Here is a 25,164-nt window from a genome sequence, read left to right as displayed (position 1 = left end):
CAATCAAATCTCAGAAGGAGTTGGGGTGTAACAATTGGGGGCATTGCACAAGGTGGGGGGGAATGTTACAATACTGATGTATACGGGCAATTTGACAAACATTACTACAAAGGTTTTAAAAATAAATAATTAAAATTAAGGATTATACAAATCTAAAGTTACATAACGAAGCAATTGAAGAAAAGTTGAAAGAAATTATCGAATAAATCAAGAAGGCAAAAAACTCCTGAAAGTCGATTAAGCAGACTGCCCACTAGGGTGTATTGATTTAGCCGAGAAAACACGAGTCGCTTGAGCAACTGTCTGGCAATTTGAAGTTTTTGAAAATTTTTAGAATTTACTCGATCCGCTCCTTTCGATTATGTTCGTGATTAAATATTTAAACAGTTGGATAATTGCAGTTTTGTCAGAGACGTAAGGGTGAGATTACAAGGAAGGATACTCAGCCGTTGGCTTAGATATATTAGTGACATTCATTAAATTGGCAAATCGAGGAGTCGTCTGACAAAATTGATAACCATAGAAGAAGATAGGTGGAATGGAACTTTTTTCTTTACCACGATGGAAACGCACCCAACTTGTTATACGAATAGATTCCGGAGGATTTATTATATCAATTTAATTCACGTATCAAAACTAAACCGGTCAAAACCATCGAGATAAGTTAAAAAAAAAAATCTGGAAGATTGAACCATCAACACCGGAAGATACCCAAACCGTTTCATCATTGCTTACAAAACTACTAGGCGATATTTAATTATAGAAAACCCACAAAAACAAGGGTAGAACCAATCATGCCACCACAACCTGGCCTTGTCCTTTTGAGCTCTGGTACAGCCCCAGACCCCTTGAGGCGAAAGGACAACGGCTCTTGAGGATAACCAGCTTATGGTCGGGGTCGGGTATAGAAGGTGCATGCCATGAGCTTTACCGACAAGATCAATCATACAAACTGTACTCATAATGTAGCCTTAATAAGAACAACAGACACCCTTTTGAATATTGTTTTCTCCGTCGGAGTTTTGGACTTCAAATAACTAAAAAAAAAAAGCCATAAACAGTACAGAATATCTACTCCGATACTACAGTCATAATATGTCGTTTTCATGGTCAACAAAAGCCTCAAATATTACAGCCCTAAAATCTTCGTCATAGCCAACAAAAGACTCCAATATTACAGCCATAATATCTTAATTCCATGGTCTACACGCTTGGGGTCAGATTTCCTTTTCCTTGCTTTTTTTTTTTTTTTTTTTTTGGGGGGGGGGGGGGGGTGGAATGTGCGGCAGCAGAAGGGGAGAGAGAGATGCGATGATTACCTATGGCTTACGAGGTGGCAGTGGTGAACTACTGCGGCTGCTGTTGCTACTGCTCCTTCCTCTCAAAGGCCTACATATTAGCAACCATCCGTCAGAACAAACCAAAATCCATTAAAGAATTTAAAAATAAAAAAAAAAAAAAAAAATTTAGGATATGTTAGAACACCTGAAGTATCTCCGAATTTTGTGAATAGTAAAATAGTTTTTTGTGAATAGTAAAATAGTTTGGGTGAAGATGTTTTATTAGGTTTTGGAAACTGAGAAAAATTTAAAACAAAATTACTATAAAGTTCAAAAATTGTTTGAATATAATTTTTAAGGATGGTGATTCGGACGACCTTATGCATTCAGTGGAGGACGAATTGTTCCTCACTGAGGCTTGCGGTCAAGTGGGTTTGGATGAGATTTTGGTGGAAGAGGAGTTTCAGAACTTTCAGATTAACAGGATGGGGAATCATATCCCATGAACTACTGTTTTCTAGACCAAGCTTCGGATTGGGTAATACATAAAGTGAAAGAGATCCAACATTATGTAGGGATTGAGTGTGAGGGGTATGAAGCACTGTTTTAAATATCGTACCGTACCAGTCACTGGTCCAGGACAAGTACTATATATATTTCGTACCGGTCCAAATACTGGTCGTACCGGCCTATATTTTGGCCTGTACATATTTCGGCCTTTAATTGTTTTTTTTTTTTTCATTTTTTCAAACTACAAACTCATTTTTTGACCCCCAATTCAAACTAGACTATTTATAATTTACATATATATGTATTTATATATAATTTATTCAAATATAGACTATTATTTTAGAATATAATTTATATATATATATATTTATATATAATTTATTCATATATCGATTATCCCGAAACGGTATACGAAACGATACCGGTACCAAAATATTTCGTTCCAGTACCTTGACCGGTACGGTGTCCAGTACAGTATTCAAAAATTTTGTATGAAGAGCATGGCCTTGTTAACTGCTATTGAAGCCAGACATCAACAAAAAAGAAAGGGGGACTCGAAGAAAATTCGGGAGTTTAAAAGACTGACGTGGTCGATGAATTCGAAGAGCTTCAGCAGGAGTAGGGTAAAAGGGAAGGGGCTAGCTATTCCCCAATAAAACCCAAGATTGTGTCTTGGAATGTTCGTAGTCTCAACAAGTCAAATAAACGTCTTTGGATTCGACACTTGTTTCGTGAGTGGAAAGCGGACATTGTATGCTTACAAAAGACGAAGATGATTGATCAATAGGAAGGTTGTTCGAAGTTTATGAAGCAGTAATCATGTGGATTGGGTATACATGGCCTCTACAGGGGCATCAGGAGGAGTTGTGGTGATGTGGGATAGGCGGGTGGTGGAGAAAATGGAGAACTATATAGGGAGATATACGGTAGTGTGCTCTTTTAAATTTGTGTTTGATGATTTCTTGTGGGCTTTTGCAGGTGTTTACAGGCCAAACGCGATAGAAGATTATTGTGGGATGAACTAGCAGGGGTACATAGCCAGTGGGATCTTCCTTCGTGTATTGGGGGTAATTTCAATGTTGGATTCCAAAGTGTGAGCTTCAGAAGTAGAAGAATGAGGCATGCAAGCTTGGAGTTCTCAGAGTATATCTTTGACTTGAACTTGGTAGACCTTCCACTCGTAGGGGGCCCAGCCACATGGTCGAATAATCAGACCTAGTCTCGCTTAGATCGTTTCTTAATTTCAACAGAGTGGGAAAACTATTTTCCGGACGTATGACAAGTGTTTGGTCACTTCGCTTCAAATCATTGGCCTATTTTGCTTGATTGTGGAGGCCTTCATAGTGGTAGACGGTACTTTAAGTTCAAGAATAAGTGGTTGAAATCGGAAGATTTAGTGAAGTGGGTCAAACAGTAGTGGATTTCATACCAGTTCGACAGTACACACAATTTCATTTTGCAAACAAATTGAAAGCCTTAAAAAGAAACTTGAAGGAGTGGAATATACAATCTTTCGAAAATGTAGGGGAAAACAAAAATACCAAATGGATGGAAATCCAGGAATTAGAAAGACTCCAAGAGGCCACTTACTGAGGAAGAGCAACTACATAAAACTTTGCTGGTTGCAGATCTTGAGAGGATAATTCCACAAGAAGAAATGTCATGGCGCCAAAAGTCGAGTACTATGGTTAAGGGAAGGGGATCGGAGCACGAAGTTCTTCCATAGAATTGCAAACTCTCATAGAAGAAATAATAACATTTAGGTGTTGAAAATTGAGGGGAGTGGAGTGGAGAGAAAATGAGTTTATTCAAGATCATGTTGTTGATTTCTTTGAACAACTCCTTACTGAGCAGGTGGGGTGGAGGCCTACTCTTGATGGATTGGTTTTTGACATTATTGAGCCGAGGAAAGTAGTTAGGATGGAAAGGGCTTTCGAGGGGGAAGAGGTGTATAATGTAGTAAGGAAAATGGTAAAAGATAAAAGCTCTCGGACCTGATGGTTTCTCTATGGGCTTCTTCCAAGAATGTTGGGAGGTGATTAAAGAATATCCATTGAAGGTGTTTCAGGAGTTGTTCTCGGTTAGAAAATTTGAAAAAGTCTTAACACTTTCCTTGCACCCAAAAAGGTGGGGGCAATTGAGATCACGGATTTTCGGCCTATTAGCTTAGTGAATGGAGTCTACAAGATTATTTCAAAAGTGCTTACTAATCGGCTACGTGAGATTTTAGGGAAGATTGTCACTAAGCCTAAAAATGCATTTGTAAAGGGTAGACAAATCCTCGATGTGGTTCTAATCGCCAATGAATGTCTGGACAGTAGACTGAAGGCTGGCAACTCAGGGATTATGTGCAAGTTAGGTATGGAAAATGTGTATGATCATGTTAATTGGAATTTCCTTTTATATCTACTGGGTAGGTGTGATTTCCATCTCTGTGTTGATCAATGGCAGCCCAGAGGGTTTCTTCCCGAGTTCTCGTGATTTGAGACAAGGGGATCCATTATATCCTTTACTTTTTGTTATTGTTATGGCGGCACTAAGCAAGATGATCTCGGCTTCGTTGGATAATGGTTTTGTAAGGAGTTTCCAGATTGGATCTTCGAGGAGGGGTATTACTAATATTTCTCATTTGTTGTTTGCAGATGATACGCTTATTATGTGCGAGGCTGATCAAGATCAATTACGTGCTGTGAAGGCGTTGCTTCTCTGTTTTGAAGCAATGTCTGGCTTAAAAGTGAACTATGATAAATCCGAATTGGTGCCGATTGGGGGTGTTCAAAACGTACGGGAGTTGGCTGGCACACTGGATTGCAAGATAGCTTCTATTCCTGTGGCGTACCTAGGACTTTCGTTGGGGATAGCATCGAGGGCGTGCTCGATTTGGGATACGGTGATTGAGAAAATAGAGAAGAGACTGGCAGGGTGAAAAAGAATGTACTTATCGAAAGGGGGCCGGACTACTTTGATCAAAGTACACTTTCTAATCTACCCACTTATTTCTTATCTTTATTCCCTATACAAACAAGTGTGGCAGGTCGACTTGAGAAGCTACAGCGGGATTTTCTGTGGGGTGGCTTAGGAGAAGAGTTTAAGTTCCATTTAATCAAGTGGGAGATGGTGTGCCGTCCTATCTCTAGTGGCGGGTTGGGTCTTAGAAATTGAAGGTTGTTTAATCAGGCGTTACTTGGCAAATGGTTGTGGAGATATAACAAGGAACTAGAAGCCTTATGGAAACTGTGATAAAAAACAAATATGGTGGTTTAGGGGAGGGTTGGTGTACTAGAGAAGTTAGATGAGCTTATGGAGTGGGACTATGGAAGCATATAAGAAGAGGGTGGGAGGTCTTCCATCATCTTACTAGGTTTCAGTTGGGTGCAGGTTCCAGGATCAGATTTTGGAAGGATGCTTGGTGTGGTAACAGTGCTCTCCAAGATTTGTTTCCTATACTTTTCCAGATCACCAGTGCCAGAGATGCCACAGTGGCAGAGGTTATGGGAATCTTGGGAGGGAGTACTCACTAGAATATCAATTTCAACCGGGCGGCACAACATTGGGAGATGGGAAGTTTTGTAGATTTTTATAGTCTCTTGTATTCTCATCATCTGAATATCCAGCATGAAGATGGTTTGTGGTGGATTCCTGTAGGGAGAGGGGTGTTCACTTTTCGTTCCTTTTATAAGACCCTCACACAAGAACCTGATTCACAGTTTTCTTGGAGAAGGCTTTGGCAGCACAAGACACCCCCCAAAGCTTCATTTTTTGTGTGGACAGCTTCCTTAGGCAAGATCCTCACCACGGATAATCTAAGAAAGAGGGTAATCATTGCAGATTGATATTGCATGTATAAAAGAGGGAGTGAGTTGGTGAATCATCTACTTTTACATTGTGAGGTAACCAGGACTCTCTAAAATGAGGTGTTTAATAGAATGGACCTTGCGTGGGTTATGTTGGAGACCATGGTGGAAATATTGGCGTGCTGGACCTCTATTCGAGGCATGCAATAGATCAAAACGGTTTGAAAGATGATCCCTATCTTTATTATGTGGTGCTTATGGCAGGAGCGCAACAAGCGGATGTTTGAGGACAGAGATATCTATGGCGGAGCTAAAAGTTTTCTTTTTTAGAACTCTTTGTACTTGGATCATTGCTGTGAACTTTAATGGCATGGACCTTCATGATTTCTTAGTTTATAATGCGCCTACGTAGATAGGAGCATATGACTTTTGTAATTGGTAGTTTTTGCCCATTCTTTGATCAATAATACTTGTTTACTTATAAATAAATAAATTGAGCGATGTTTGGGAATGGATTTTTTTTTTTTACAAGGATGTTTGGAAATGAAATTATGAAAAGTTTTGAAAATTCTCAGTGTCCAAACATGCCCTTAAACACCATGAGGACAAGTCCAACACATTCCAATGAGGTGATTTAACTAAAGCAGTTAAAGGAGATTTCATTCCAGATTGAAGCACAAGTTGAAGTCAGCTCCTAGCAAGAGAGCTCAAAAATTGGAGAAAAGCTACACATGGTGACAGCACGTGACAACCAGACACCAAAAGTTGTGCACGTGGCTCGTGCACTAGAAAGTGAGGGTAACATGGTAGGTAACAGGTAGAGCACATTGCATGGAGATCGCTTGTTTATCATCCTATGCATATTGTTTTTCATCTTTATGACTTTCCTTCAAAGTTCACGTGAATCATATATGCAAAGATATAAACCTAAGGTGTTCTCACTTTTTTTTTTTTGTCTTACTCAGGTGGGGAGGGAGGGAGAAGGAAACTAGCTTGATGACTTTCCCTCAATTTTCCTATGAAGAGTACCTAGTTTTTGTGTAGTATTGACGTGCTTGGCAAAAAGAATTGAGGGAGTACTGTTCACATATAGCATTTGGGCATAATGAAAGTGCTTTTTGAATCATGAAAAGAGAGGTATAAAGAGTCATCTAGTAAGATAGACAAATGAAGCCAGTTGTTGCGTTACATTACTAGAAAAGTTCTGCTGCCATTTGAGTTTCACAGGAGAATTATAGCAAATACTAGGCAAGCAAACAAGTTTGGAAAATTTCAGGAGAAATTTATTCAAATGGATGGTACAAGTACCATCCATGGACAGTAATTACCTTCTTGGACTACGACTCGATCTCTTGGTAACCTGTTATAGTGAGAAAGGATGAAGCCGTGTCAAATATCGAATAAGATGAATTATCTTCTATTTTTTTTAATAGATAACAAATTATCTTTTAAACTAAAACTAACAGTGACTAACCTTGCGTGGACTAGGTGATTTAGAGTAGGATGACGACCTCCCACGTCTTGTGACTGGTGCACGTCCTCTGCTGTACACAGTGCAACAGGAAAATACATGCTTAAGAAAATAATAACTTAAAGCTCAAAATCCAACCAACAGAGGGCAATAGTTTTTTGCCATAACAACAAACCAGCCATAATATTTCTTCAAAAGCTTTAGAATAAAGAGTGAGTTGAAGTATAGATAATCTTCCTATTCCACTTCAGTGTCCCATCAGAAGAACAAAGGACACGATACAACTTACAAATTTAACATTAAATTGAGGACAGGTCGGGTGAATCTAGCTCATAGAAAGAATCATTGGTATTGACTAAAAACATGATAACAACAATCCAGAAACTTCCTTCTGGCTACTACGCTGAGACTTCCCACCACCCCATATATTCACTCTGATACCCTAGCCAAGGCAATTTACACAAATTACTCAATTCAACATATAACAATCTGCAATTGTTCGTGTTAAGATTGGGTAACAGCAGCACCACTCAGACAGAGAACCTGCATCCATACTGTTCTGCCAAGTTTGCCAAAAAACACTTTCCAGCAAGCCAGCAAATCCACCAAGACCCTACCTGCCTAGGAATTAAACCCATCACAAAAACATAGGGGTGTGCATCCGGACCAGATCTTTTTTCCTGTCCAGAACCTAGAAATCAGGGTGGTTATCCGGGATCCGGGTATATACCTGGATATCCATAACCCGTTTTACTTTTAAAAAACAGTTTCAGATACACAAAACAATGGCATTTTGTACATGAAAAACGGGGTTATCAGCATTGCAATTTCCTTCAAGTTTCAGCCAGTGACTTTCCTTTCGACCAAATCAGACTCCCTCTCTCTCTCCCCCACCCCCCAACCCAAAAAAAAAAACCCTAGCTTTTGCTATCGATCCATCACTGCAGGTTTCTGTCGCAGATAAAGTCCCTTGGATCTCTCCCTTTCTCTCGACACTTTTCCCTCTCTCTCTCTCTCAAAGTCCCCCAAACCCTAGCAAGTAGCATCCCTATCGATCCATCGCCGCCGGTGAGAGGTCACCATCCGTTAATGTCATAGAAAAGCCCTAGAATTTTCTCACTACTATCAGTATGTTCCTCTCTCTCTTTCTGATTTGTGAATGTGAATGTCAATTTGTACAGGGATGTTTGTGTTCGTGTTTAAAGTTTGATTATGAATGCTGGGTTTTGTATGTAAATTATGGATTTTAGTTAAGAGGAACTGGATTTGTTTGTATGGTTAATTTATATTTCGTGGGTTGGTTGACTAGTGAATAGTAAGATTTGTGATGAGGACAGTCTTGTTTAGAGTATTCTAATTTTTTGTTGGAGAGATGGAGAAGAAAATGTGGATTATGGAGGGAAGAGTTGACAGTATTAATGGTTTTCCATCTTTTAACTGATTCTCAATGATGTCTTCTATATAGAGAGAGATTGACTGGACTCTTGTCATAATATTTTTATTCTTTGGAGAAACCTAAAACTGGCTTGGTTACTTTGGGGATTTGTTCTCTATGAGATTGGTCGAGCTTCTAAATTGGATTGGCATTTGATACCTGTGAATTAATGAGTGATTGGCAAAAAATGTTATTTCTATTTTTTTTTTTTTTTGGGGAGGGAAGAATTCTGTTCATCAACTTTTGTTCGCACATAAATCTTTAAATTTATGATCTGATACTCCAAATTACTCTTTAAATTTGTCTGAGATCTCTTTATTTATTGCATATTCGAAAATCATGCATACTATACATGAGTAGTACTACTGGTCATCATCAATGAATTTGGTTACCTTGTAAACTCCCTTTGTAAACTTGGCAAACAATAGCTCTAACAAAGATTGGCATTTGAGTTCTGTAGACAAGTCAGAAAGTGTTGAACAGAGAAGCAAGCTTAAAAGGTTTGGTTAATGTTTTTTTTTCCAGAAAACACTCGATTAATCATTTCTATATTTTCCAAATGCTTAATGCACGCTTTTGTTAATGTTTTCTTCTTGATAATTAATTATCCAGGACATGATCTGTGATTATGTGAAATCATTGGATTTAACTTGTTCTGTCTTATGAAAGGTTGGTTCAACCAATTAATGTTCTGTGCTGCCTTTAGCTTTTGGTTTTCTCTAATTCTGTGAAAATCTGAGAGAATTCTGCTTCTTATCCTTTTTCTTTCCCTTCTCTGCTTTCAGTTTGTTGACGATGGTCAACCTGAAAAGGTGGTGAACTGGAATCAAGAACAAGATCAAGCCGAGGAACCCTAGATTTCTGATTTTAGCTCAAAAGAGGAACCCTACTTGCAGAGGTGATTTCTTGTCATTTGTAGTGATTTGTAGGTGACGTATTGTGATTTGTGTCTGATTTCTTATTTTTTCCTTCGCCTATAGCCTCTCTAATTTTTTGTCCCCTGCCTTTTTGGGTTTCTATTTTGGGTAGGAAAAAGAGTAATGTTTGTTATTGCTGATTTGACTTGATGGTGTTTCTGCTTTTTCTTGTTTCCTGATCAGTTTGGCATGTTTCCAACTCCACGGAACTCCTGCATTCTTCAGTTACATGCTTGAACATTTCTTTTGCTTATGTTTTAGACATTAGCAAGTTTGTATTTTGCATAATCTGAGGATATATTATTATTGACAGTGATTATATTAAGATGCAGGTTCGATCTGTTGGTGCTGTGAGGTATGTCTTACTATCTTCAAGAAAGGAAAAACATACCTGCTTTGGTGATTGATTTTCCTTTCACCTCAAGTTAGTAGAAGTTTTTGAGTATGAAAATGTTATTCCTGGACAGGATATTGATGAAATGTAGACTTCATGCCCAAAGGCATGCATCTTCTTCATCTGCAAATGGTTTATGGATGGCCCAAGTTCAACATAGAAAATACTCAAATCCAAACAACTCTCGGTCAGGGTACCCTTCTTGCTGGTGGGTCTGCTAAAGGTCTATTTAGTATTGAAGAAGACAGCAAGGAAGCAGAAGCAGAAGCAGAAGTGGATGAGGAATCAGATGGTCCCAGTCTAAGGTAGCAGATGACGATAGTTTGCAAAATCATATGGAGGGAATAGATGATGAATCAACGCCAAGCAAGAGTTTTCATATATGGATGAATGTGCAAGTACTGCTGCTTTTCTCTTGCCAAAGATTTTGTTTACTGTCGTCTAAGGAGGTTAGTTTCCAAAGGTTAGGATCATCTCAGAGATCCTAGGAAGTTATTTATCCAACTTATTGAAAGCTGAGTCATTTTATTTTATTTTTTAATCAAAATTCCCATGTAGTCTTATGTGTCAGGCTGGAACTCTTGATCCCAAGAAAGTGAGAGGAAAGATTTTGGTATGTATCCGTGGTGAAAATGGAAGAGTTGAAAAGCAGGTGATATGGGAATGGCATTGACTAACGATCAGGGCATTGGGAATGGAGTTTCAGCCGATCCTCAATTACTCCCTACTTCACATATCAGTTACATTAAATAATGATGACCTTGTAAAATTGATGTTTTTGCATTGTAATATAAACAATGTAATATGTAGTATGCAGTGTTGTGTGTGTGTTGATGCTATCAACATTTATATATATATATATATAAATTTGAATGGCAATAAAAAGTTTAAAAAATGCCTTTAAAAATATTCATTATATAAAAAATAATAAACATAAAGTCCTATAAACAAAACCCTTTCAAAAAGTGTTAAAAAGACTTTTTTTTAAAAAAAAAAAAAGTTAGAAACCTAGATATCTGGTTACAATTTAAATCCGGTTATCTTCCCGGGTTTTGGCCGGGTTTACCCAAGCAGATAACTGACCGGTTTTCAAAACCCAGATACAGATCCAATTATGCCAGGTCTCCGGATCTGTATCCGGATTTACAGCCCTACAAAAACATGTCGCCACTGCTTCCACATGCTCAAAAGGCAAGCGCTCCACAAAACCAATAATAAATAAATAAAATAAAAAAAGCTAATAAAATCTAGTCTATCCAACTAAAATGAGTCAAACATATAAACAGAAGCAAATAAAATAATGCGAGTTGACATGATTGAGAGAACTAGAAAACCAGCCACTCAAGCTTAGAAGAATACAAGTTGCTCTTCCTCCTAGATTTTGTCATCTCTAGTCGCACTTAAATGAATAACCACTTAAGATATGACACACCAGCAACTATGAGTGGGGATGACAAACTATAGGATGAAGAAAACATTTCCCATAGAAGTTTGGATAATTTAAAAAAATAAAATTACCTCCTTGGAGAGACTGATCGCGAACGTGAGCGAGCAGGTCTGCGAATGGGAGAGCGACTACGTCTATGACCAATAGGAGACCTTCTAGGAGGACTACGAGCTCGTCTTGGAGGTGTACTGAATGAAATCAGACAGCATTTCAAGATACAAGCCAAAGCAAAATATAGTTGAAGATCAAATGTAATGTGTCTCATACTGCCCACAGCTCAAAGTAGAACTTTAAGAGAGTAAAAAAAATAAAGATAATCCAAAAAACTAGATAAACAAAATGTTAAGAAAAAACCAAAATACCTTGTACTTGACTACTTGTGCACATCCTTTTAAGTAAAAGTTGGCACCTCTTTAAGTGTACATACAGGTGTCAGATAAGGAGACATGGGCAAGCATCCACAAAGTAATTTTCACCCAAAGTATTAAAAACCTACGTTTATTATGTCCAAACGCAGCTGTACTCAACATACATCTAACTATCTTATAAAACAAAAAACAAGATATTTAAATCACACAAAAACAAAGTCTCTGAAATATCTAAATTGAATTTTTTTTGCAACATCTTTTGAGGTCTTGATGTACACTTCAAAAAATCTATATACACATCTCATTCAATGTTTCCAGGAGTCTTTTACTTCAGACATTCTAAACTTTATGCCACCATTTAATGAGATTCCCACAAAACAGTTCCATGCTCTAAAACTGGAACTTCCCTTCAAATAGAACATAGCACTACTCATGGTAATTTTGTGTATTTCTGAGGAAAACAAAACATATTCTAGAACAACCAGTAGTCTTTGGATTAAATGATATCTCCCACACCCATAACCAAAGAGTAAGGGTGGCTTTATGGAAGCAATCCCCAATTAATGAGTGATTTATGTGTCGGCATGAGCATATATTTTTGGTAGACAAATAATGTGTTTAATGACCATCAAGTTGATACATTAATTACACTATAGCAACAAAAGCTCTTAGAATGATTAGCATCCAGATGTAATCAATATGCACAAGATTAACATCCAGATGCAGTCAATATTAGAAACAGCTCTATCAAATCCCATGATATCCTATTTTATCTCCATTATGCAGCCTGTGAAAGGATTGCAATCACCCAAAAAATAAATCTTTTTAAATACTATTTAAAGCATAAATACCGGCGCCTTGGAGGAAGTGGAGAACGTCTGCGAACAGGACTGCCACGCATCCTTCTGAAGAGGCCATATCAAGATGATACTCAGGTCAGTAAAATCAAAATCAGTGAAGGAATCAAACAAGCAAAGTAGTCATTGGTAGTGAACCTTGCAGGGGATCTGTTGCGCCTTAATGGAGATGGGGAACGACCTCTGCCAGGAGATGTGGGCCTTCTCCTTGGAGGTGTATCACCACGGCGATAAGGAGATTCCACTCGACGACGGATAGGAGAATCTGCACGACGGCGTGGAGGAGAATCTGGCTGACGTCTAGGGGATCCTCCCCTTCGAGTAATAGGAGATCTCCTTCGTGGTGAGGCAGGAGGCTTCCGACGGGGAGAAGCTAATGTCATTAAAAACAAAGCACTATTAGAAAGCACTCTCAAAATAATGTACCATGTAGCATTTCATGAGCCCAGTGTATGGAGCATACGTTCTCTCTGCCGCTTGGGTCCATCCTTCTCGACATCAGCAGCAATTCCATCAGTTTTGGGAGCATCTCTCCTTGGAGCATTGGCAGTAGCTTTTAGGGGGGGTGACACCTTCTGTCGTGGAGGTAAAGTGAACCTTGCTTGAACAACATTCCCATCAATTTGGGCCTGCATTTGGTAAATCAAAAACATTAGTTTCCCAACATTACATGTTTCCATCATAGCAATTAATTCCACACCAAAATGGCACTAAAACCTACACCATCCATGTATAATTGTGCTTTTTCAGCATCCACTCTTGTCTTGAACTCCACATATCCATAGCCCTTAGGAAGGTTGACCTGCAAACGTGAAACAAACTTCACATTGCTGCACCAAAAAAGGTTACCGCACAACCATAATGTCACATTTACAACAAACTTACAACGCGATCCATTGCCAGCTCCACATTTACAACTTCACCATAGTTACCTATGAAGTACAAAAGTAAGTGTAAGAATAGTTTAAACCACCAATTAAAAATAACATATGAAACAATAGGTTCTAAAACTCCTTTTTATTTTTATTTTTTATAAGAATAGGTTCTAAAACTCCTTATTGTCAACAAATAATAAGGCATTCCTTCAATAAATTACCCATCCATGTGCAACAGAATAAAGCTTTTTAATTTTACATACCGGATTGCATGATTATCTGTTAAGTCATTTCTTAAATCATTCCTCCACTTTCTACTTCAGTATTAACCAAGTATTTTTAAGTTTTGTAGTAACTGAATCCTAGGTGTATGTGAGTAAGGATCTTGCAAGGAAAATGCACTGCATGAAGCAACTTAATGGGGAAGAAAAGATAGTTGTCTCTGGCTAGCAGTTGGTATCTTTAATGTAGCTATAAGCCGTAAACCAATAAGAAGGCATTCCTTCAATAAATAAAGTGTCCGTGTGCAGCAGGAAGACACTTTTAATTTTACATATCCGGTTGCCAGACTCTGTTAGTCCCTCCACTTTCTAGTTAAGTATTAGCCAGGTATCTTTAAGTTCTGTATTAACTCTCTCCTAGGTTTATGTGAGTTAGGAGCTTGCAAGGAAACTGCACTGCACGAAGCAACTAAATGGGGAAGAAAGATTGCTGTCCCTAGCTAGCAGCTGGTGTCTTTTCCCAGAGGAACTTCTACTCTTTGGTAGTAAATGGATCTGTAAGTTGGGTATGAGATGGGAATCTCCCCTCCCCTCCCTTCTGCTTTTTCTTTCTTCCTATCTAAACTCTGATTTCTATCCCTTGAGCTCTTGAGAAAATTTTCAGCATATTTATCTCATGAGACTTTCATCAAAACCAGGTTATGTACCCTCAACATATCCACCCTAAACTGCTATGCCTCTTTTCTAAATCTCCCTCGCTTGGTTCTTACCACCACACTAGCAAGACAACCACTAAATGAAAAGTTTTTGCAGATGTCTTTCATCAGTTCAGGTCATTTCCCTTTTTGACAACGCGCTTTAATTGGATTATTTGAGCATGGACTGCAGACACTAACTCAGAGTTGACCTAATTTGTCTCTATTCCCATATCAACTTCTAACATTATACTTAGAACTGAAAAATTGTGAATAATAATAAAATAAATTGAAGCGTAAAGTAAAACTACATATATGGGTATAACATCCAAACTTACAGGCTACAAACCCTAGAAACAATCTGTATATTTTCAAAAAATAAAAATAACGATAACTGTACTGCAATGATGATAAGACCTAGCCAAAACTGAAAAATTGGTCATAAATCATTCTTTTTTTTTATAAGTTGGTCTTAAATCATTCTTAACTAGCTACTTATCAAAAAAAATCATTCTTAACTAGCTTATAATTTTGATTCTCAAGAAAAATGGCTGCGCAAAATCCACACCATTTTGGTCTTAAAACTCACATTATTGACGAGCTTATCCAATTTTAAAGATAAATGGCTGCACAAAATCCACCGTGCAAAACTACATTTTTACACTCATCAAGTAACACCTCAGAGCACCTCCAAGAATTGATCAGAATCCTTGTAGTCATGTGAGGTTCAGTCACAATCTGAAAGCAAAGATGTTATCCTTAAACTCATCATACGCAAGGACAAATATCAAGCAAAAAAAAAAAAAACTCAAAATTTTTTTTGCCTTCATTTCCATGTGAAGACTAACACAGCAATCAACGGCATTGCCTTTAGTTGTCATGAATTACTAAGATTCAGTTGTGCTTGGCACTAGCAATACCTTGTGAACTCCTAGCATAACAACCAAAAATAAAGGTTTGATGGTGGCATAGATGATTCTATTTCCCATACTAATTTCCAGTCATATAATACAGCTTTAGATACACATATATAGCAACTAAAAGGCCACAATTTAAAAAGCATCAAAAATTCAACTATAGGTAATTTACTTACTGAATATTTCTTTCAAATGACCTTCATTCACATTCCGGCTAAGTTTGTCTATGTGAAGGACAAGCGATTCTTGCATAGGAGAAGCTTTCCTGAAATCAATATGCATATGTTAACACATGCAAGAAACCAAACAAGTAGCGTTTTTCCAGAAAATCACACTTTACCCCCTTCAACTACCACTCCTTTTGCAATATGACCAAACTATTAACGTTGTCATGTTACCACCAAGGCCCAAACTACCCACTTAATACGACCCAACCATTCTTTTCTCTTTTTTATAGCTAAATAGGAAATTTTATTAATACTGTAATAGGCATAGCCCAACCACTCTTTTTACAATTAAATTAAAATCTAACCATAGGACACCATATGGGAAGCAAATAGCATCTTGACCTGCTAATAGAACTCTATACAAACACAAGATACAAAAATAGAAAATATATGTTTTGACAGTAAGTTCATCAACCAAAAAATAAACTCTAGCATTCGCAATAAACACTGATTGAGCAGCACTTAAAACTCGATACGAGTCCATGATTGATACACCTCACAAGATATCTTTTTTTCTTATAAGTAATAAGAGATTTTATTAAGGCAAGTAAATAGGCATATAGCCCAAGTACACAGGAAGTATACAAATGGAAACACCTAAATATAAGCTAGGGACTAAGACCTAGGAAAGGCTGAAAGAAAGTCATTTAGATTATCCCCATTCAATACAAGAACTTTCACCCAAAGACAGAGCTCGAAAGAAAACTCTCTAAATTCTTCCCAACGAGTGTTCTCTATCATCGAAACACCGCCCATTCCTTTACAGCCATAGGCACCACATCAAACATAAAGGAATCATCTTCCAAATAGTAGCAATACGATGACTACCCATAAATCATTTCCAACAAGCCAAGAGATCCACCACCTCCTTGGGCATCACTCAAGCAATACCCAACCTGCTGAAAATCTCGTCCCAAAAAGTCTTTGCCAGCTCATAACGCACAAACAAATTATCAACCAATTCCCCCATCTTTCTTGCACAAATAACACCAGTCTTAAGCAAATTATACCACACTTTCTCAAATTATCCATTGTCGGAATCTTCCCAAGGGACACCAACCAGCAGAAAAAAGCAACTTTACTCGGCACCTTGGATCTCCAAATACACTTGCAAGGGATTTGGTTGACACAATGGCACATCAGCATTTTATAAAAATATCTGACAGAAAAATGGAATTTCCAGCATGTTGCCACTACAATTTGTCCCTTCACTGCACAATTTTCATATTATACAGCCTACTGAAAAAAACTGTAACAACCGGCACTTCCCAATCATGAAAGTCTCTAATATATCTTTGTTTTATAAGTAAAACAATATTATTAATAGGGATAGGCATAGCCCAAGTACACAAGATGGTATACAAGAGATAAGGCCTATCTAGGTTGAAGTAGTGGAAACAAGAAAATCATGATAATTTAAGCCATTAAAATCTAAAGCTATGGCCCATAGAACTAAAGTACGGAAAAATAAAGAACGAAGTTCCTCTGGTGACCACTCCTTGTTTTCAAAAGTCCGATCGTTACGCTCTTGCCATATGCATCACATAATGCATATCGGGATCATCTTCCACACGGCCTTAATTTGTGGGAAAGTCTTTAATAAATCTCACATTCCATCGAGGGATATTATTAGAAAAAATTACAGAATCAGCCACAGTGGCTTTTTTCCCCCTTAATAAAGCATTCTTAAGAGCCAAGTCACCACACCAAAGATCATGCCAAAAACGAATCATATCTCCTCCTCCAACCTTAAGCAAAACATGGTTAAGAAATTCCCCCCAGCCATTCCGAATATATTTCCACAAACCCACACCATAAAAACTTCTAACTTCGTTAGAACACCAACTCTCCCATGCCCTCCCATATTTAGCATTGATAATATTTCTCCATAACGCATCCCTCTATAATTGATATCTCCAAAGCCACATCCCAAGAAGGGCTTTATTAAAAAGCCTCAAATTACGAATCCCAATCCTCCACAAGCAATCAGTGACAAACTTTATCTCTTACTAAATGGAACTTCAATCTTCCCCAAGACCACCCCACAAAAAATTACGGAAGATTCTATCAATTCTACAAGCCACCCCAACGGGCAAAGGAAAGAGAGAGAGAAAATACGTTGGAAGATAAGACAACGTGCTTTTAATTAGAGTAATTCTTCCCCTTTTGGACAAATAAACCCTTTTACAACCAGCCAACCTCCTCTCTATTTTTTCAATCACTCCATCCCAAATTGATGAAGATTTATAAGGGACACCCAAAGGGAGGCCTAGATATCGCACGGGAAGGGAAGAAATCTTACAACCCAAATTGTTTGCCAAGTCCATAGTATTCGAGACAAGGGCCCACATGAACTATTTCTGACTTAGATACACCTCACAAGATATCTCCAACACATTTCATGGTGTCATTAAAGAAGAATGAAATCCAAAATGGTGGCCTTAATATTTTTTTGATAAGTAACGTAAAATTTTATTAATAGAAGTAAATAGGCATAGCCCAAATAAACAGGACGTTGGTGGCCTTAATATTTAAAGGACAGATCATAGGAAAAGAACCAAAACTCAATAACAACTCTTTACTTTTTCCTATTAAATTATGCACATAAAACAATTAAAATAAATAAGCCAAAATTATATTATCCAAGTCCGTTATAATGGTATTACAAGGGTCCCTAATATTCTAAGTAAAAACCTGACTTACTGTAAGATAGGGTCTCAAACCTGCTTTGCAGAGAAGAAAGCTACAGGGAAACTGAAACCATTGCAGCTCAAGGCTCAGAGCAACAACTGATGGAGGCACTCTTAACAGAATTCTCTGCAATAACTGGAATACTTCCATATATGCTAGGGAAGGGTACATATTGATGCATGTTTCTAGTGGCATTGTTTATTTTGCAGCTTCATTTACTTAAAATCTTCATCATTATTAAATCCTCAAGAGTATTATTAAAAAGTAACAAAAAAGTGAAACCCAAGTTTTTCATGTAATAAGCTGAAAAATTAAGATGCATACCGAAAATGAGAGGTTAATAGAAAACTACTAGTCTGAAATATACACCGTCCACATCTTAAGTTTTAATTATAAATTAAATTAACAAAAGTTCAGAAATAGTTTCACCTTGGTGGTGGAGAAGTTCTCTTAGAATTTGGAGGTGGAGAACGACCTCGCCTAGCTACTTCCATAGGACTGAAGATCATTGTCAAAATGAAATGAAAAAAACAAGTCAAATTAAACTGGAAAAGAAAAAGACAACTAATTAGAAAGATGTGTGCTTCTTAAGATTGATTGAAACAAATAATCCTCCTACAAATCAATGTGTTGCAAGTTTAGATAAGTGAATATCAAAGTATTGCCAATTTATCGGAAAATGAATTTACAAAATTCATAGTTGATTCTGACCAATATTTTTTATGGATTTTTACAAATATTAGATCTTAAAATTTCTTCTCGCAGTTTTTTTTTATCAGTCACCTTCTGCTCACAGTTGAGAGAAGGATTAGTGCTCTAGTTGAAAGAAGGATTATTGTTGGCATAAGATGTTATCTCAGGATTTACCACCCTTTGCCAAAGTTACCGGTGTCACCTTGCTAGTGAGACTGAACAAGAAATATAAGACTAAGAACAACGAGAAAAAATTTGCTTGAGAAATGCATGGAATTAAGAACAACGTAGCAGCCATGTGGATGTTCCACTGTTATAAATTTATCGTGGTTCAAGTCTCATTAGACTTATCTTATTATGTTATAAAAACAGTATAACGGGATCTCCCTTTTCTCATAAAATAGTAGCCACTCGTGTTATTTTTATGAATGTTCAAGCATTCCCTTTGCGATCAAATAGAGAAATGAGACGCATAGTCAAGAAAAAAAAAATGATGATCCTAAGAACTAGACGCCCTTTGCAAATAATAGAATGAACACCGCGTAAGCACAATTCTGCTAATTCTAGAAATTTTTAAATTGGAGGACCTAACATGGTGTTTTTAGTAATTTTCCTACACTCTACAAGCAACCAAGAAAATCGTGTATGGTTTCTGCATTTTTATATGGATCATGCTAGGGAGCACCACCTTAGAGAACCAAATTTGACAACCATCAATAATAAGCTATGTTCTCAATTCTTTTCTTTCCTGAATTTTCTTAAATGAGCATGGCCTTTCATGCTTTTCATTTGAAAAAGTTCAGCAATTTAAAAAACAAATGAGAAAAAAGTAATTTTACTGATGGTTGTTAAATATATATATATATCTGTGTGTGTGTATTAGAAGAAAATAGAGGGACCAAAGCCCAGAAGATTAAATCGAAAGGCTAAGAAAGGAACTGACCTCTTCTTCGAAGGCGGGGGGCTTGCGCTGCGAGAACTGACACTACGAGACGGAGAAGAAGATGAGGAGAACGTCCTCGATCGAGATCTGGAACGTGAGAGGGACCCGGACCGGGACCGAGAGCTGGAACGGGAGTCGGAGCCGGTGTAGGACCTTGACCGAGAGGAGGAGCCCGAAACGGACCCAGATGGCGGCGACCGACGGCCTCGGCTTGGTTTCGCCATGGCTATGGCCCACAAAGGGAGAGAGGGAGAGAGAGAGAGCGAAACCCTAGATAAACCCCGCAGAATAGACGAGACCGAGCTGAGACTGGCCTGGGGCTAGAATGATAAATAGCGCACAGGCTGGTCTCTTGCGTGTTTTATGACATTATGTACCTTTGAGTAATGCTGCTTGCGCTAATACGCGTGCATATTACGTTCACATATTTAAAACAGATAGTTTATTATGAAAAAAATATATTTTTCATATTAACCCTATATATTTTTTTTATAAGTAAGAAATTTTATTGACCAAATAAAACTAAGCAAAATACATATATATAAAAAGTATACAAAAGAGACACCTAATTATATTTCAAAAAGCTGAAAAAGAAAACAAAAAGCTCATGAACATTCCCTCCTTTTAAAACTATAACAAAAATCCATTGAACCAAAGAAAATACAAAGAAGTTCCATATTTCCCTCACAACTCCCTCCTTGTTGTTGAAGCATCTCTCATTTCTTTCCATCAATATACACCACAATAAGCACAAATAAACCATCATCCACGTCGCTGCCAGTTGAGAGCTATGAATATGCAACATGATAGGAGTTCCACCACACTCGTGGGCATAACTCAAGACAACCCAACTCTACTTATGCCAACCCATAACTCTCTCACCACCTCGCAATGCAAAAAAAGATGGTCAATCAATTCACCATTGTTCTTACACATATAACATCACTCTATTACGATCATCTCACATTTTCTTAAATTGCCAGGCGTCAAAATCTTTCATAAAGCTGCAATCCAAGTAAAAAATGCAACTTTGGATGGCACATGTAGTCTCCAATATATCCTACCAAGGAAACGCAATGGGCTGATGATCTGTCAGCACCTTATAGAAAGATTTAACAAAAACTTTTTTACTCCCCAAAAGTTTCCACAACATTCTATCTCTCTCATTTCCTCATATCCTCTTGGAATAAGGCAAATTGAAAAAACCAGTTATCTCCTTAACTTCCCAATCCTACGCATTACTGGAAAAGATCATATTCCAATGACTGTACCATTTGCTTAACAAAACACATGCAAGACTGCAGTCTGCTAATTTCCATCCAATCAGAAAACAGCTGAAAAAACAAAAACTAGAGCTCTCTCACAACATCATTCATCAAACCAGAACCTAATTCTTATGCCCTCTCCAACCTCAAAATTGATATGTATTGCAAACACCTTCCACCCTTTCTAATAAATTCCCAAAGGCTCACACCAAGTCCCCCTACCCTCCTTGGAACACCACCCCCCCTCCCCCCATCACAACTGTACTTTTGATCCACAACCATTCTCCACAACAAAGTCTCTTCCAATTGGAATCTCCACAACCACTTTCTCAATAGACTTTTATTAAAAATGATCAAGTTACCCACCCCCAAACCTCCCAACTCCTTCGGATTGCACACTTTTTGTCAACTCACAAGATCAAATTTATTCTTCTCACCCGTGCCACCCCACAAAAAAGTTCTAAATAGTTTTTCAATCCAATTAGCCACCCCCACCGGTAAAGGAAATAAAGAGAGAAAATATGTAGGAAGATTGGAAATTGTACTTTTGATAAGAGTTAATCCCCTTCCTTTTGATAGGTAGAACCGCTTCCAACCTGACAACCTTTTTTTTTATCTTCTCTACAACACCATCCCAAATATCTTTTACTTTGAAGAGGCTCCCAAAGGGAGTCCGAGATATTTTATAGGAAGAGCAGCAACTTTACATCCCAACAATTCTACTAGAAAGTTAGTATGCTCCACATCCCCAATCGGGACCAATTCCGACTTGCTCAAGTTCACCTTAAGTTCCGAAGTGGCTTCAAAACCCAAAAGAATAGCCCTTAAATCTTGAATCTTTCCACTTCCAGCATTGTAGAAAATTAAAGTGTCATACGCAAACAATAAATGGGAGATGGATAAAGCCCCATTATTAATGTTACCCACTAAAAAACCAGCAAGAAAACCACCCCTAACAGCAACCTCCACCATGCAACTTAGGGCCTCCATTACTACAACAAAGAGAAAAGGAGATAGTGGGTCCCCTTGTCTCATACCCCTCGAACTCAAAAAAAATCCACAAGGTTTGCAATTAACTAAAACAGGAAATCGAGGAGTTAAAACACAATGTTTAATCCAACCACACCACCTATCTTTGAAGCCACATCTTCTCAACATATATAGCAAAAACTCTAAGCACACGTAGTCGTAGGCCTTTTCTATGTCCAACTTGCAAAGAACTCTCGGAATACCATCCCTCAACCGGCTATCCAAAACACTATGATGGGCACCAAGATGGACCTAGTCTTAAAGATCCTTTGCAAGTTTCAGATGGGCCAATTACAAGGTCAAGAGCTAAAAAGATCAATGGGGCAATGCAATGATTAGTGCAATCCACTTGGAATGAAGCTAGCAAGACTCCAACACTCAAGATAGGCTTCAGAGAAGGATATCCAGTTTTGATCCACTTGATATAAGCTATGGAATACATGAGTTAAAGTTATTGTTTGGACCTTGTTTATTTTATTAAAAGGGTTTATTTTATTAGTTATAGGAATTAGTCTAGAATAATGGGGTTTAAGGATGTTTGGCCTACATATGTTTTATATTTTATGAACTAGGATTTCAAGAAAAGTTTTTAAGGATAATTCAGGGGTTGTTTTAATTTGTAGCTAAGGTTTCCTTTAACAATGCCTTGTATTTTGCTCAAGGGTATTTTAGAAAAAGATTTTATGTTAACCTAGGTTTTTTAGGGGATTAAGATATGTAAGTTACTGTAGACGTGTACTGTAGCTGTGGCACTATTCACTCAGGGATATTTTTGGAAGATGGGAATTTATTTTGGCTAAGGTTTTAATTTGGTTTTGGTTTAAATTCTCTTTGTAACCTAATTTTTATTAGTTTATAAAATTTGATGAATTCATTTATTGTGAGTTGAGTTTATCTCCTCTTGTTCTTAAATGAACTTTTGAACTTATCAAAAGCAAAATCATAACCTTTGTGGCATTCTTCCTTATAATTTAGGTTCTTGAGACAGGTTTTTCAATGGATTTAGATTTTCATATAATCTAGATTCTTGAAACGATTTTTTCAATGGGCCTAAATTTTTCATTGGCTTAATTTTAACTTTATTGGATGAGTTTTCAAATTGATTGTGGGTTTAAGGGATTTCATTCTTACAAGTTCATATCACACTCATTCGCTATCAAAACTGAATCCAAAATTTGCTGACCCTGTACAAAGACGTTTTGAGGCTTGCAGATTATTTTATCCATCACCAAACTCATTCTATTTGCTAACACTTTTGAAATAATTTTATTAAATCTCGCCTACCAAACTAATAGGACAAAAATCCTTCAACTCAATGGCCCCCACGATCTTCAGGATGAGGGCAATGAAAGTAACGTTAAGAGACTTCTCAAACTTATGACAAAGATGAAACTCATGAAAAACCCGCATTACATATCCTTCACTGTGTCCCAACACTCTGAAAGAAAGTTATAGAAAATCCATCCAAGCCCAGGACTTTATCTATCTTTGCACATACCACTCACCACATGCTGCACTTCGGCTTCCTCAAATGGTCTCTCCAACCAATTTGCTGTACTAACATCCAGCTGGTCAAAAAACAAACCATCCAGTTTAGGACGCCACATCACAGTCTCTTTGAGAAGATCTTCATAATAGTTCACGATATGGTCTTGAATATCCTCCGGGGATTGATGCACCGTGTTACCTGATTGGATCACCTCAATCACATTATTACGCTTGTGGGAATTTTCCATTTTGTGAAAGAACTTAGTACATTTGTCGCCCTCCTTCAACCACGTCATCCTAGATATTTGTCTCCAAGAAATTTCTTCCATCAACAAAACATTTTCTAACTCCGACACCACCTCAATCTTTCTCAACGAGGACACTTCACTGACCTCCCTAACTTCTAAAGAATGCAACCCAGTTCAAAGAAGACTTTTTTGCTCACCCGTATGTCTAAAAACCTCAATGTTCCACTTTTTAAAATCCAGCTTAAGAGTTTTAAGTTTACCAGCCACAATAAAACTAAGGGTACCGTCAAAGGAATAGGAAACCCATCAATCCCTCACTCTCTCCACAAAACCAATCGTACGGAGCTACATATTCTCAAATTTGAAGTAACGCTTACCCCCACGAATGCCCCCACAATCTAACAAAATGAGAAAATGATCAGATCATACCCGTGGTAATCATTTATGGCTTAGGTCTGGAAAATGTATCTCCCAAGAAGTAGAAACTAGAAATCTGTCCAACCTTGACCACCCTATACTATTAGACCACATGAAAAACCCCCCCAGCCCAAGGAAGATCAATCGATCAAAAATTAGTTCTGAGAAGTATTCCATCACCCTTGTAAAAAAAGTAGCCCCTCCCTCTCACAAAGAAAGTGTACAACATTAAAATCCCCACACACGACCCAGGGTAATTCTCAAAAATAATACAAATCTGCCAGTTCCTCCCACAAAAAGCTCCTTTCTCGATCTGCATTTGGCCCATACAGACCCGCAAGAGCCCACCTCCACCCATCCATAATATTCGTGAATGACCTGGCCACTGAATAATTCCCAATGCAATCATCTACTAACTCCACCACTCTTATATCCCATGCCCCTCCTAGAGCACCCAAAGAAGCTAAATAACTCCACCTCATACAAGAACAACCCCAAAAATTTCGAATAATATTTTTGTTAGCTCAGCTTAGTCTCTTGAAGACAAATAATATCAACTTTCCAACTATGGAGAATGGATCAAATGTGAAGTAGCTTATTAACATCATTGATTCTCCTAACCTTCCATGATAAGATTTTAGGTTTCATAAGATAAACAACTCTCCCGCCTCTTCAACCTTTCCCTCCCGTCACTACTCTCCTTGTTATCATAATTAATAGAACATATCAGTCTTTTTTGGCTACTGACTTCAAAGCTGTTGATCTACCTGCTTCTATAGCAACTAAAAGGGCCTGAAATTGCTCTTCGAAGCCTTCACAGGAAATCCCCACACACCCCTGTAACTCTGTCAGCTTTTTCAGCACCCAATCCAAAGATTTAGATACTGGTGGAATAACACATAGTGGGGTTGGACTGCCCCACTCATTCCTATCGCCTCTATTCTCACAAATCACCAATTGAAAGCCATCTGAAGAGTCGTCT

General features: G+C 37.8%; 1 protein-coding gene across 2 annotated transcripts; it reads right to left on the bottom strand.

Moving 5' to 3' along the window:
• Positions 1 to 730: 730 nt before the first annotated feature.
• Positions 731 to 20,111, bottom strand: LOC109011463 (serine/arginine-rich splicing factor SR45). Of its 2 annotated transcripts, none has more exons than XM_018992682.2 (12): positions 19,736 to 20,111; positions 18,529 to 18,597; positions 15,358 to 15,446; positions 13,359 to 13,405; positions 13,195 to 13,275; positions 12,937 to 13,102; positions 12,612 to 12,846; positions 12,468 to 12,521; positions 11,320 to 11,436; positions 7,059 to 7,128; positions 6,913 to 6,944; positions 731 to 1,389 (listed from the first exon to the last, which is right to left on the bottom strand). In XM_018992682.2, exons 1-12 carry the CDS (start codon positions 19,957 to 19,959, stop codon positions 1,320 to 1,322), a joined length of 1,254 nt encoding a protein of 417 aa, XP_018848227.1. In that variant the 5' UTR covers positions 19,960 to 20,111; the 3' UTR covers positions 731 to 1,319. The 2 variants fall into 2 exon arrangements, with proteins under 2 accessions (XP_018848227.1, XP_018848228.1); XM_018992683.2 differs by having other exon boundaries at positions 7,059 to 7,125; positions 19,736 to 20,086.
• Positions 20,112 to 25,164: the final 5,053 nt, after the last annotated feature.

The sequence above is a fragment of the Juglans regia genome, chromosome 9 (genome assembly GCF_001411555.2).
Source record: "Juglans regia cultivar Chandler chromosome 9, Walnut 2.0, whole genome shotgun sequence".
Lineage (NCBI taxonomy): Eukaryota > Viridiplantae > Streptophyta > Magnoliopsida > Fagales > Juglandaceae > Juglans > Juglans regia.
The sequence above is the reverse complement of the archived record's forward strand: the minus strand, read 5'-3'. Positions and strand labels throughout refer to the sequence as shown.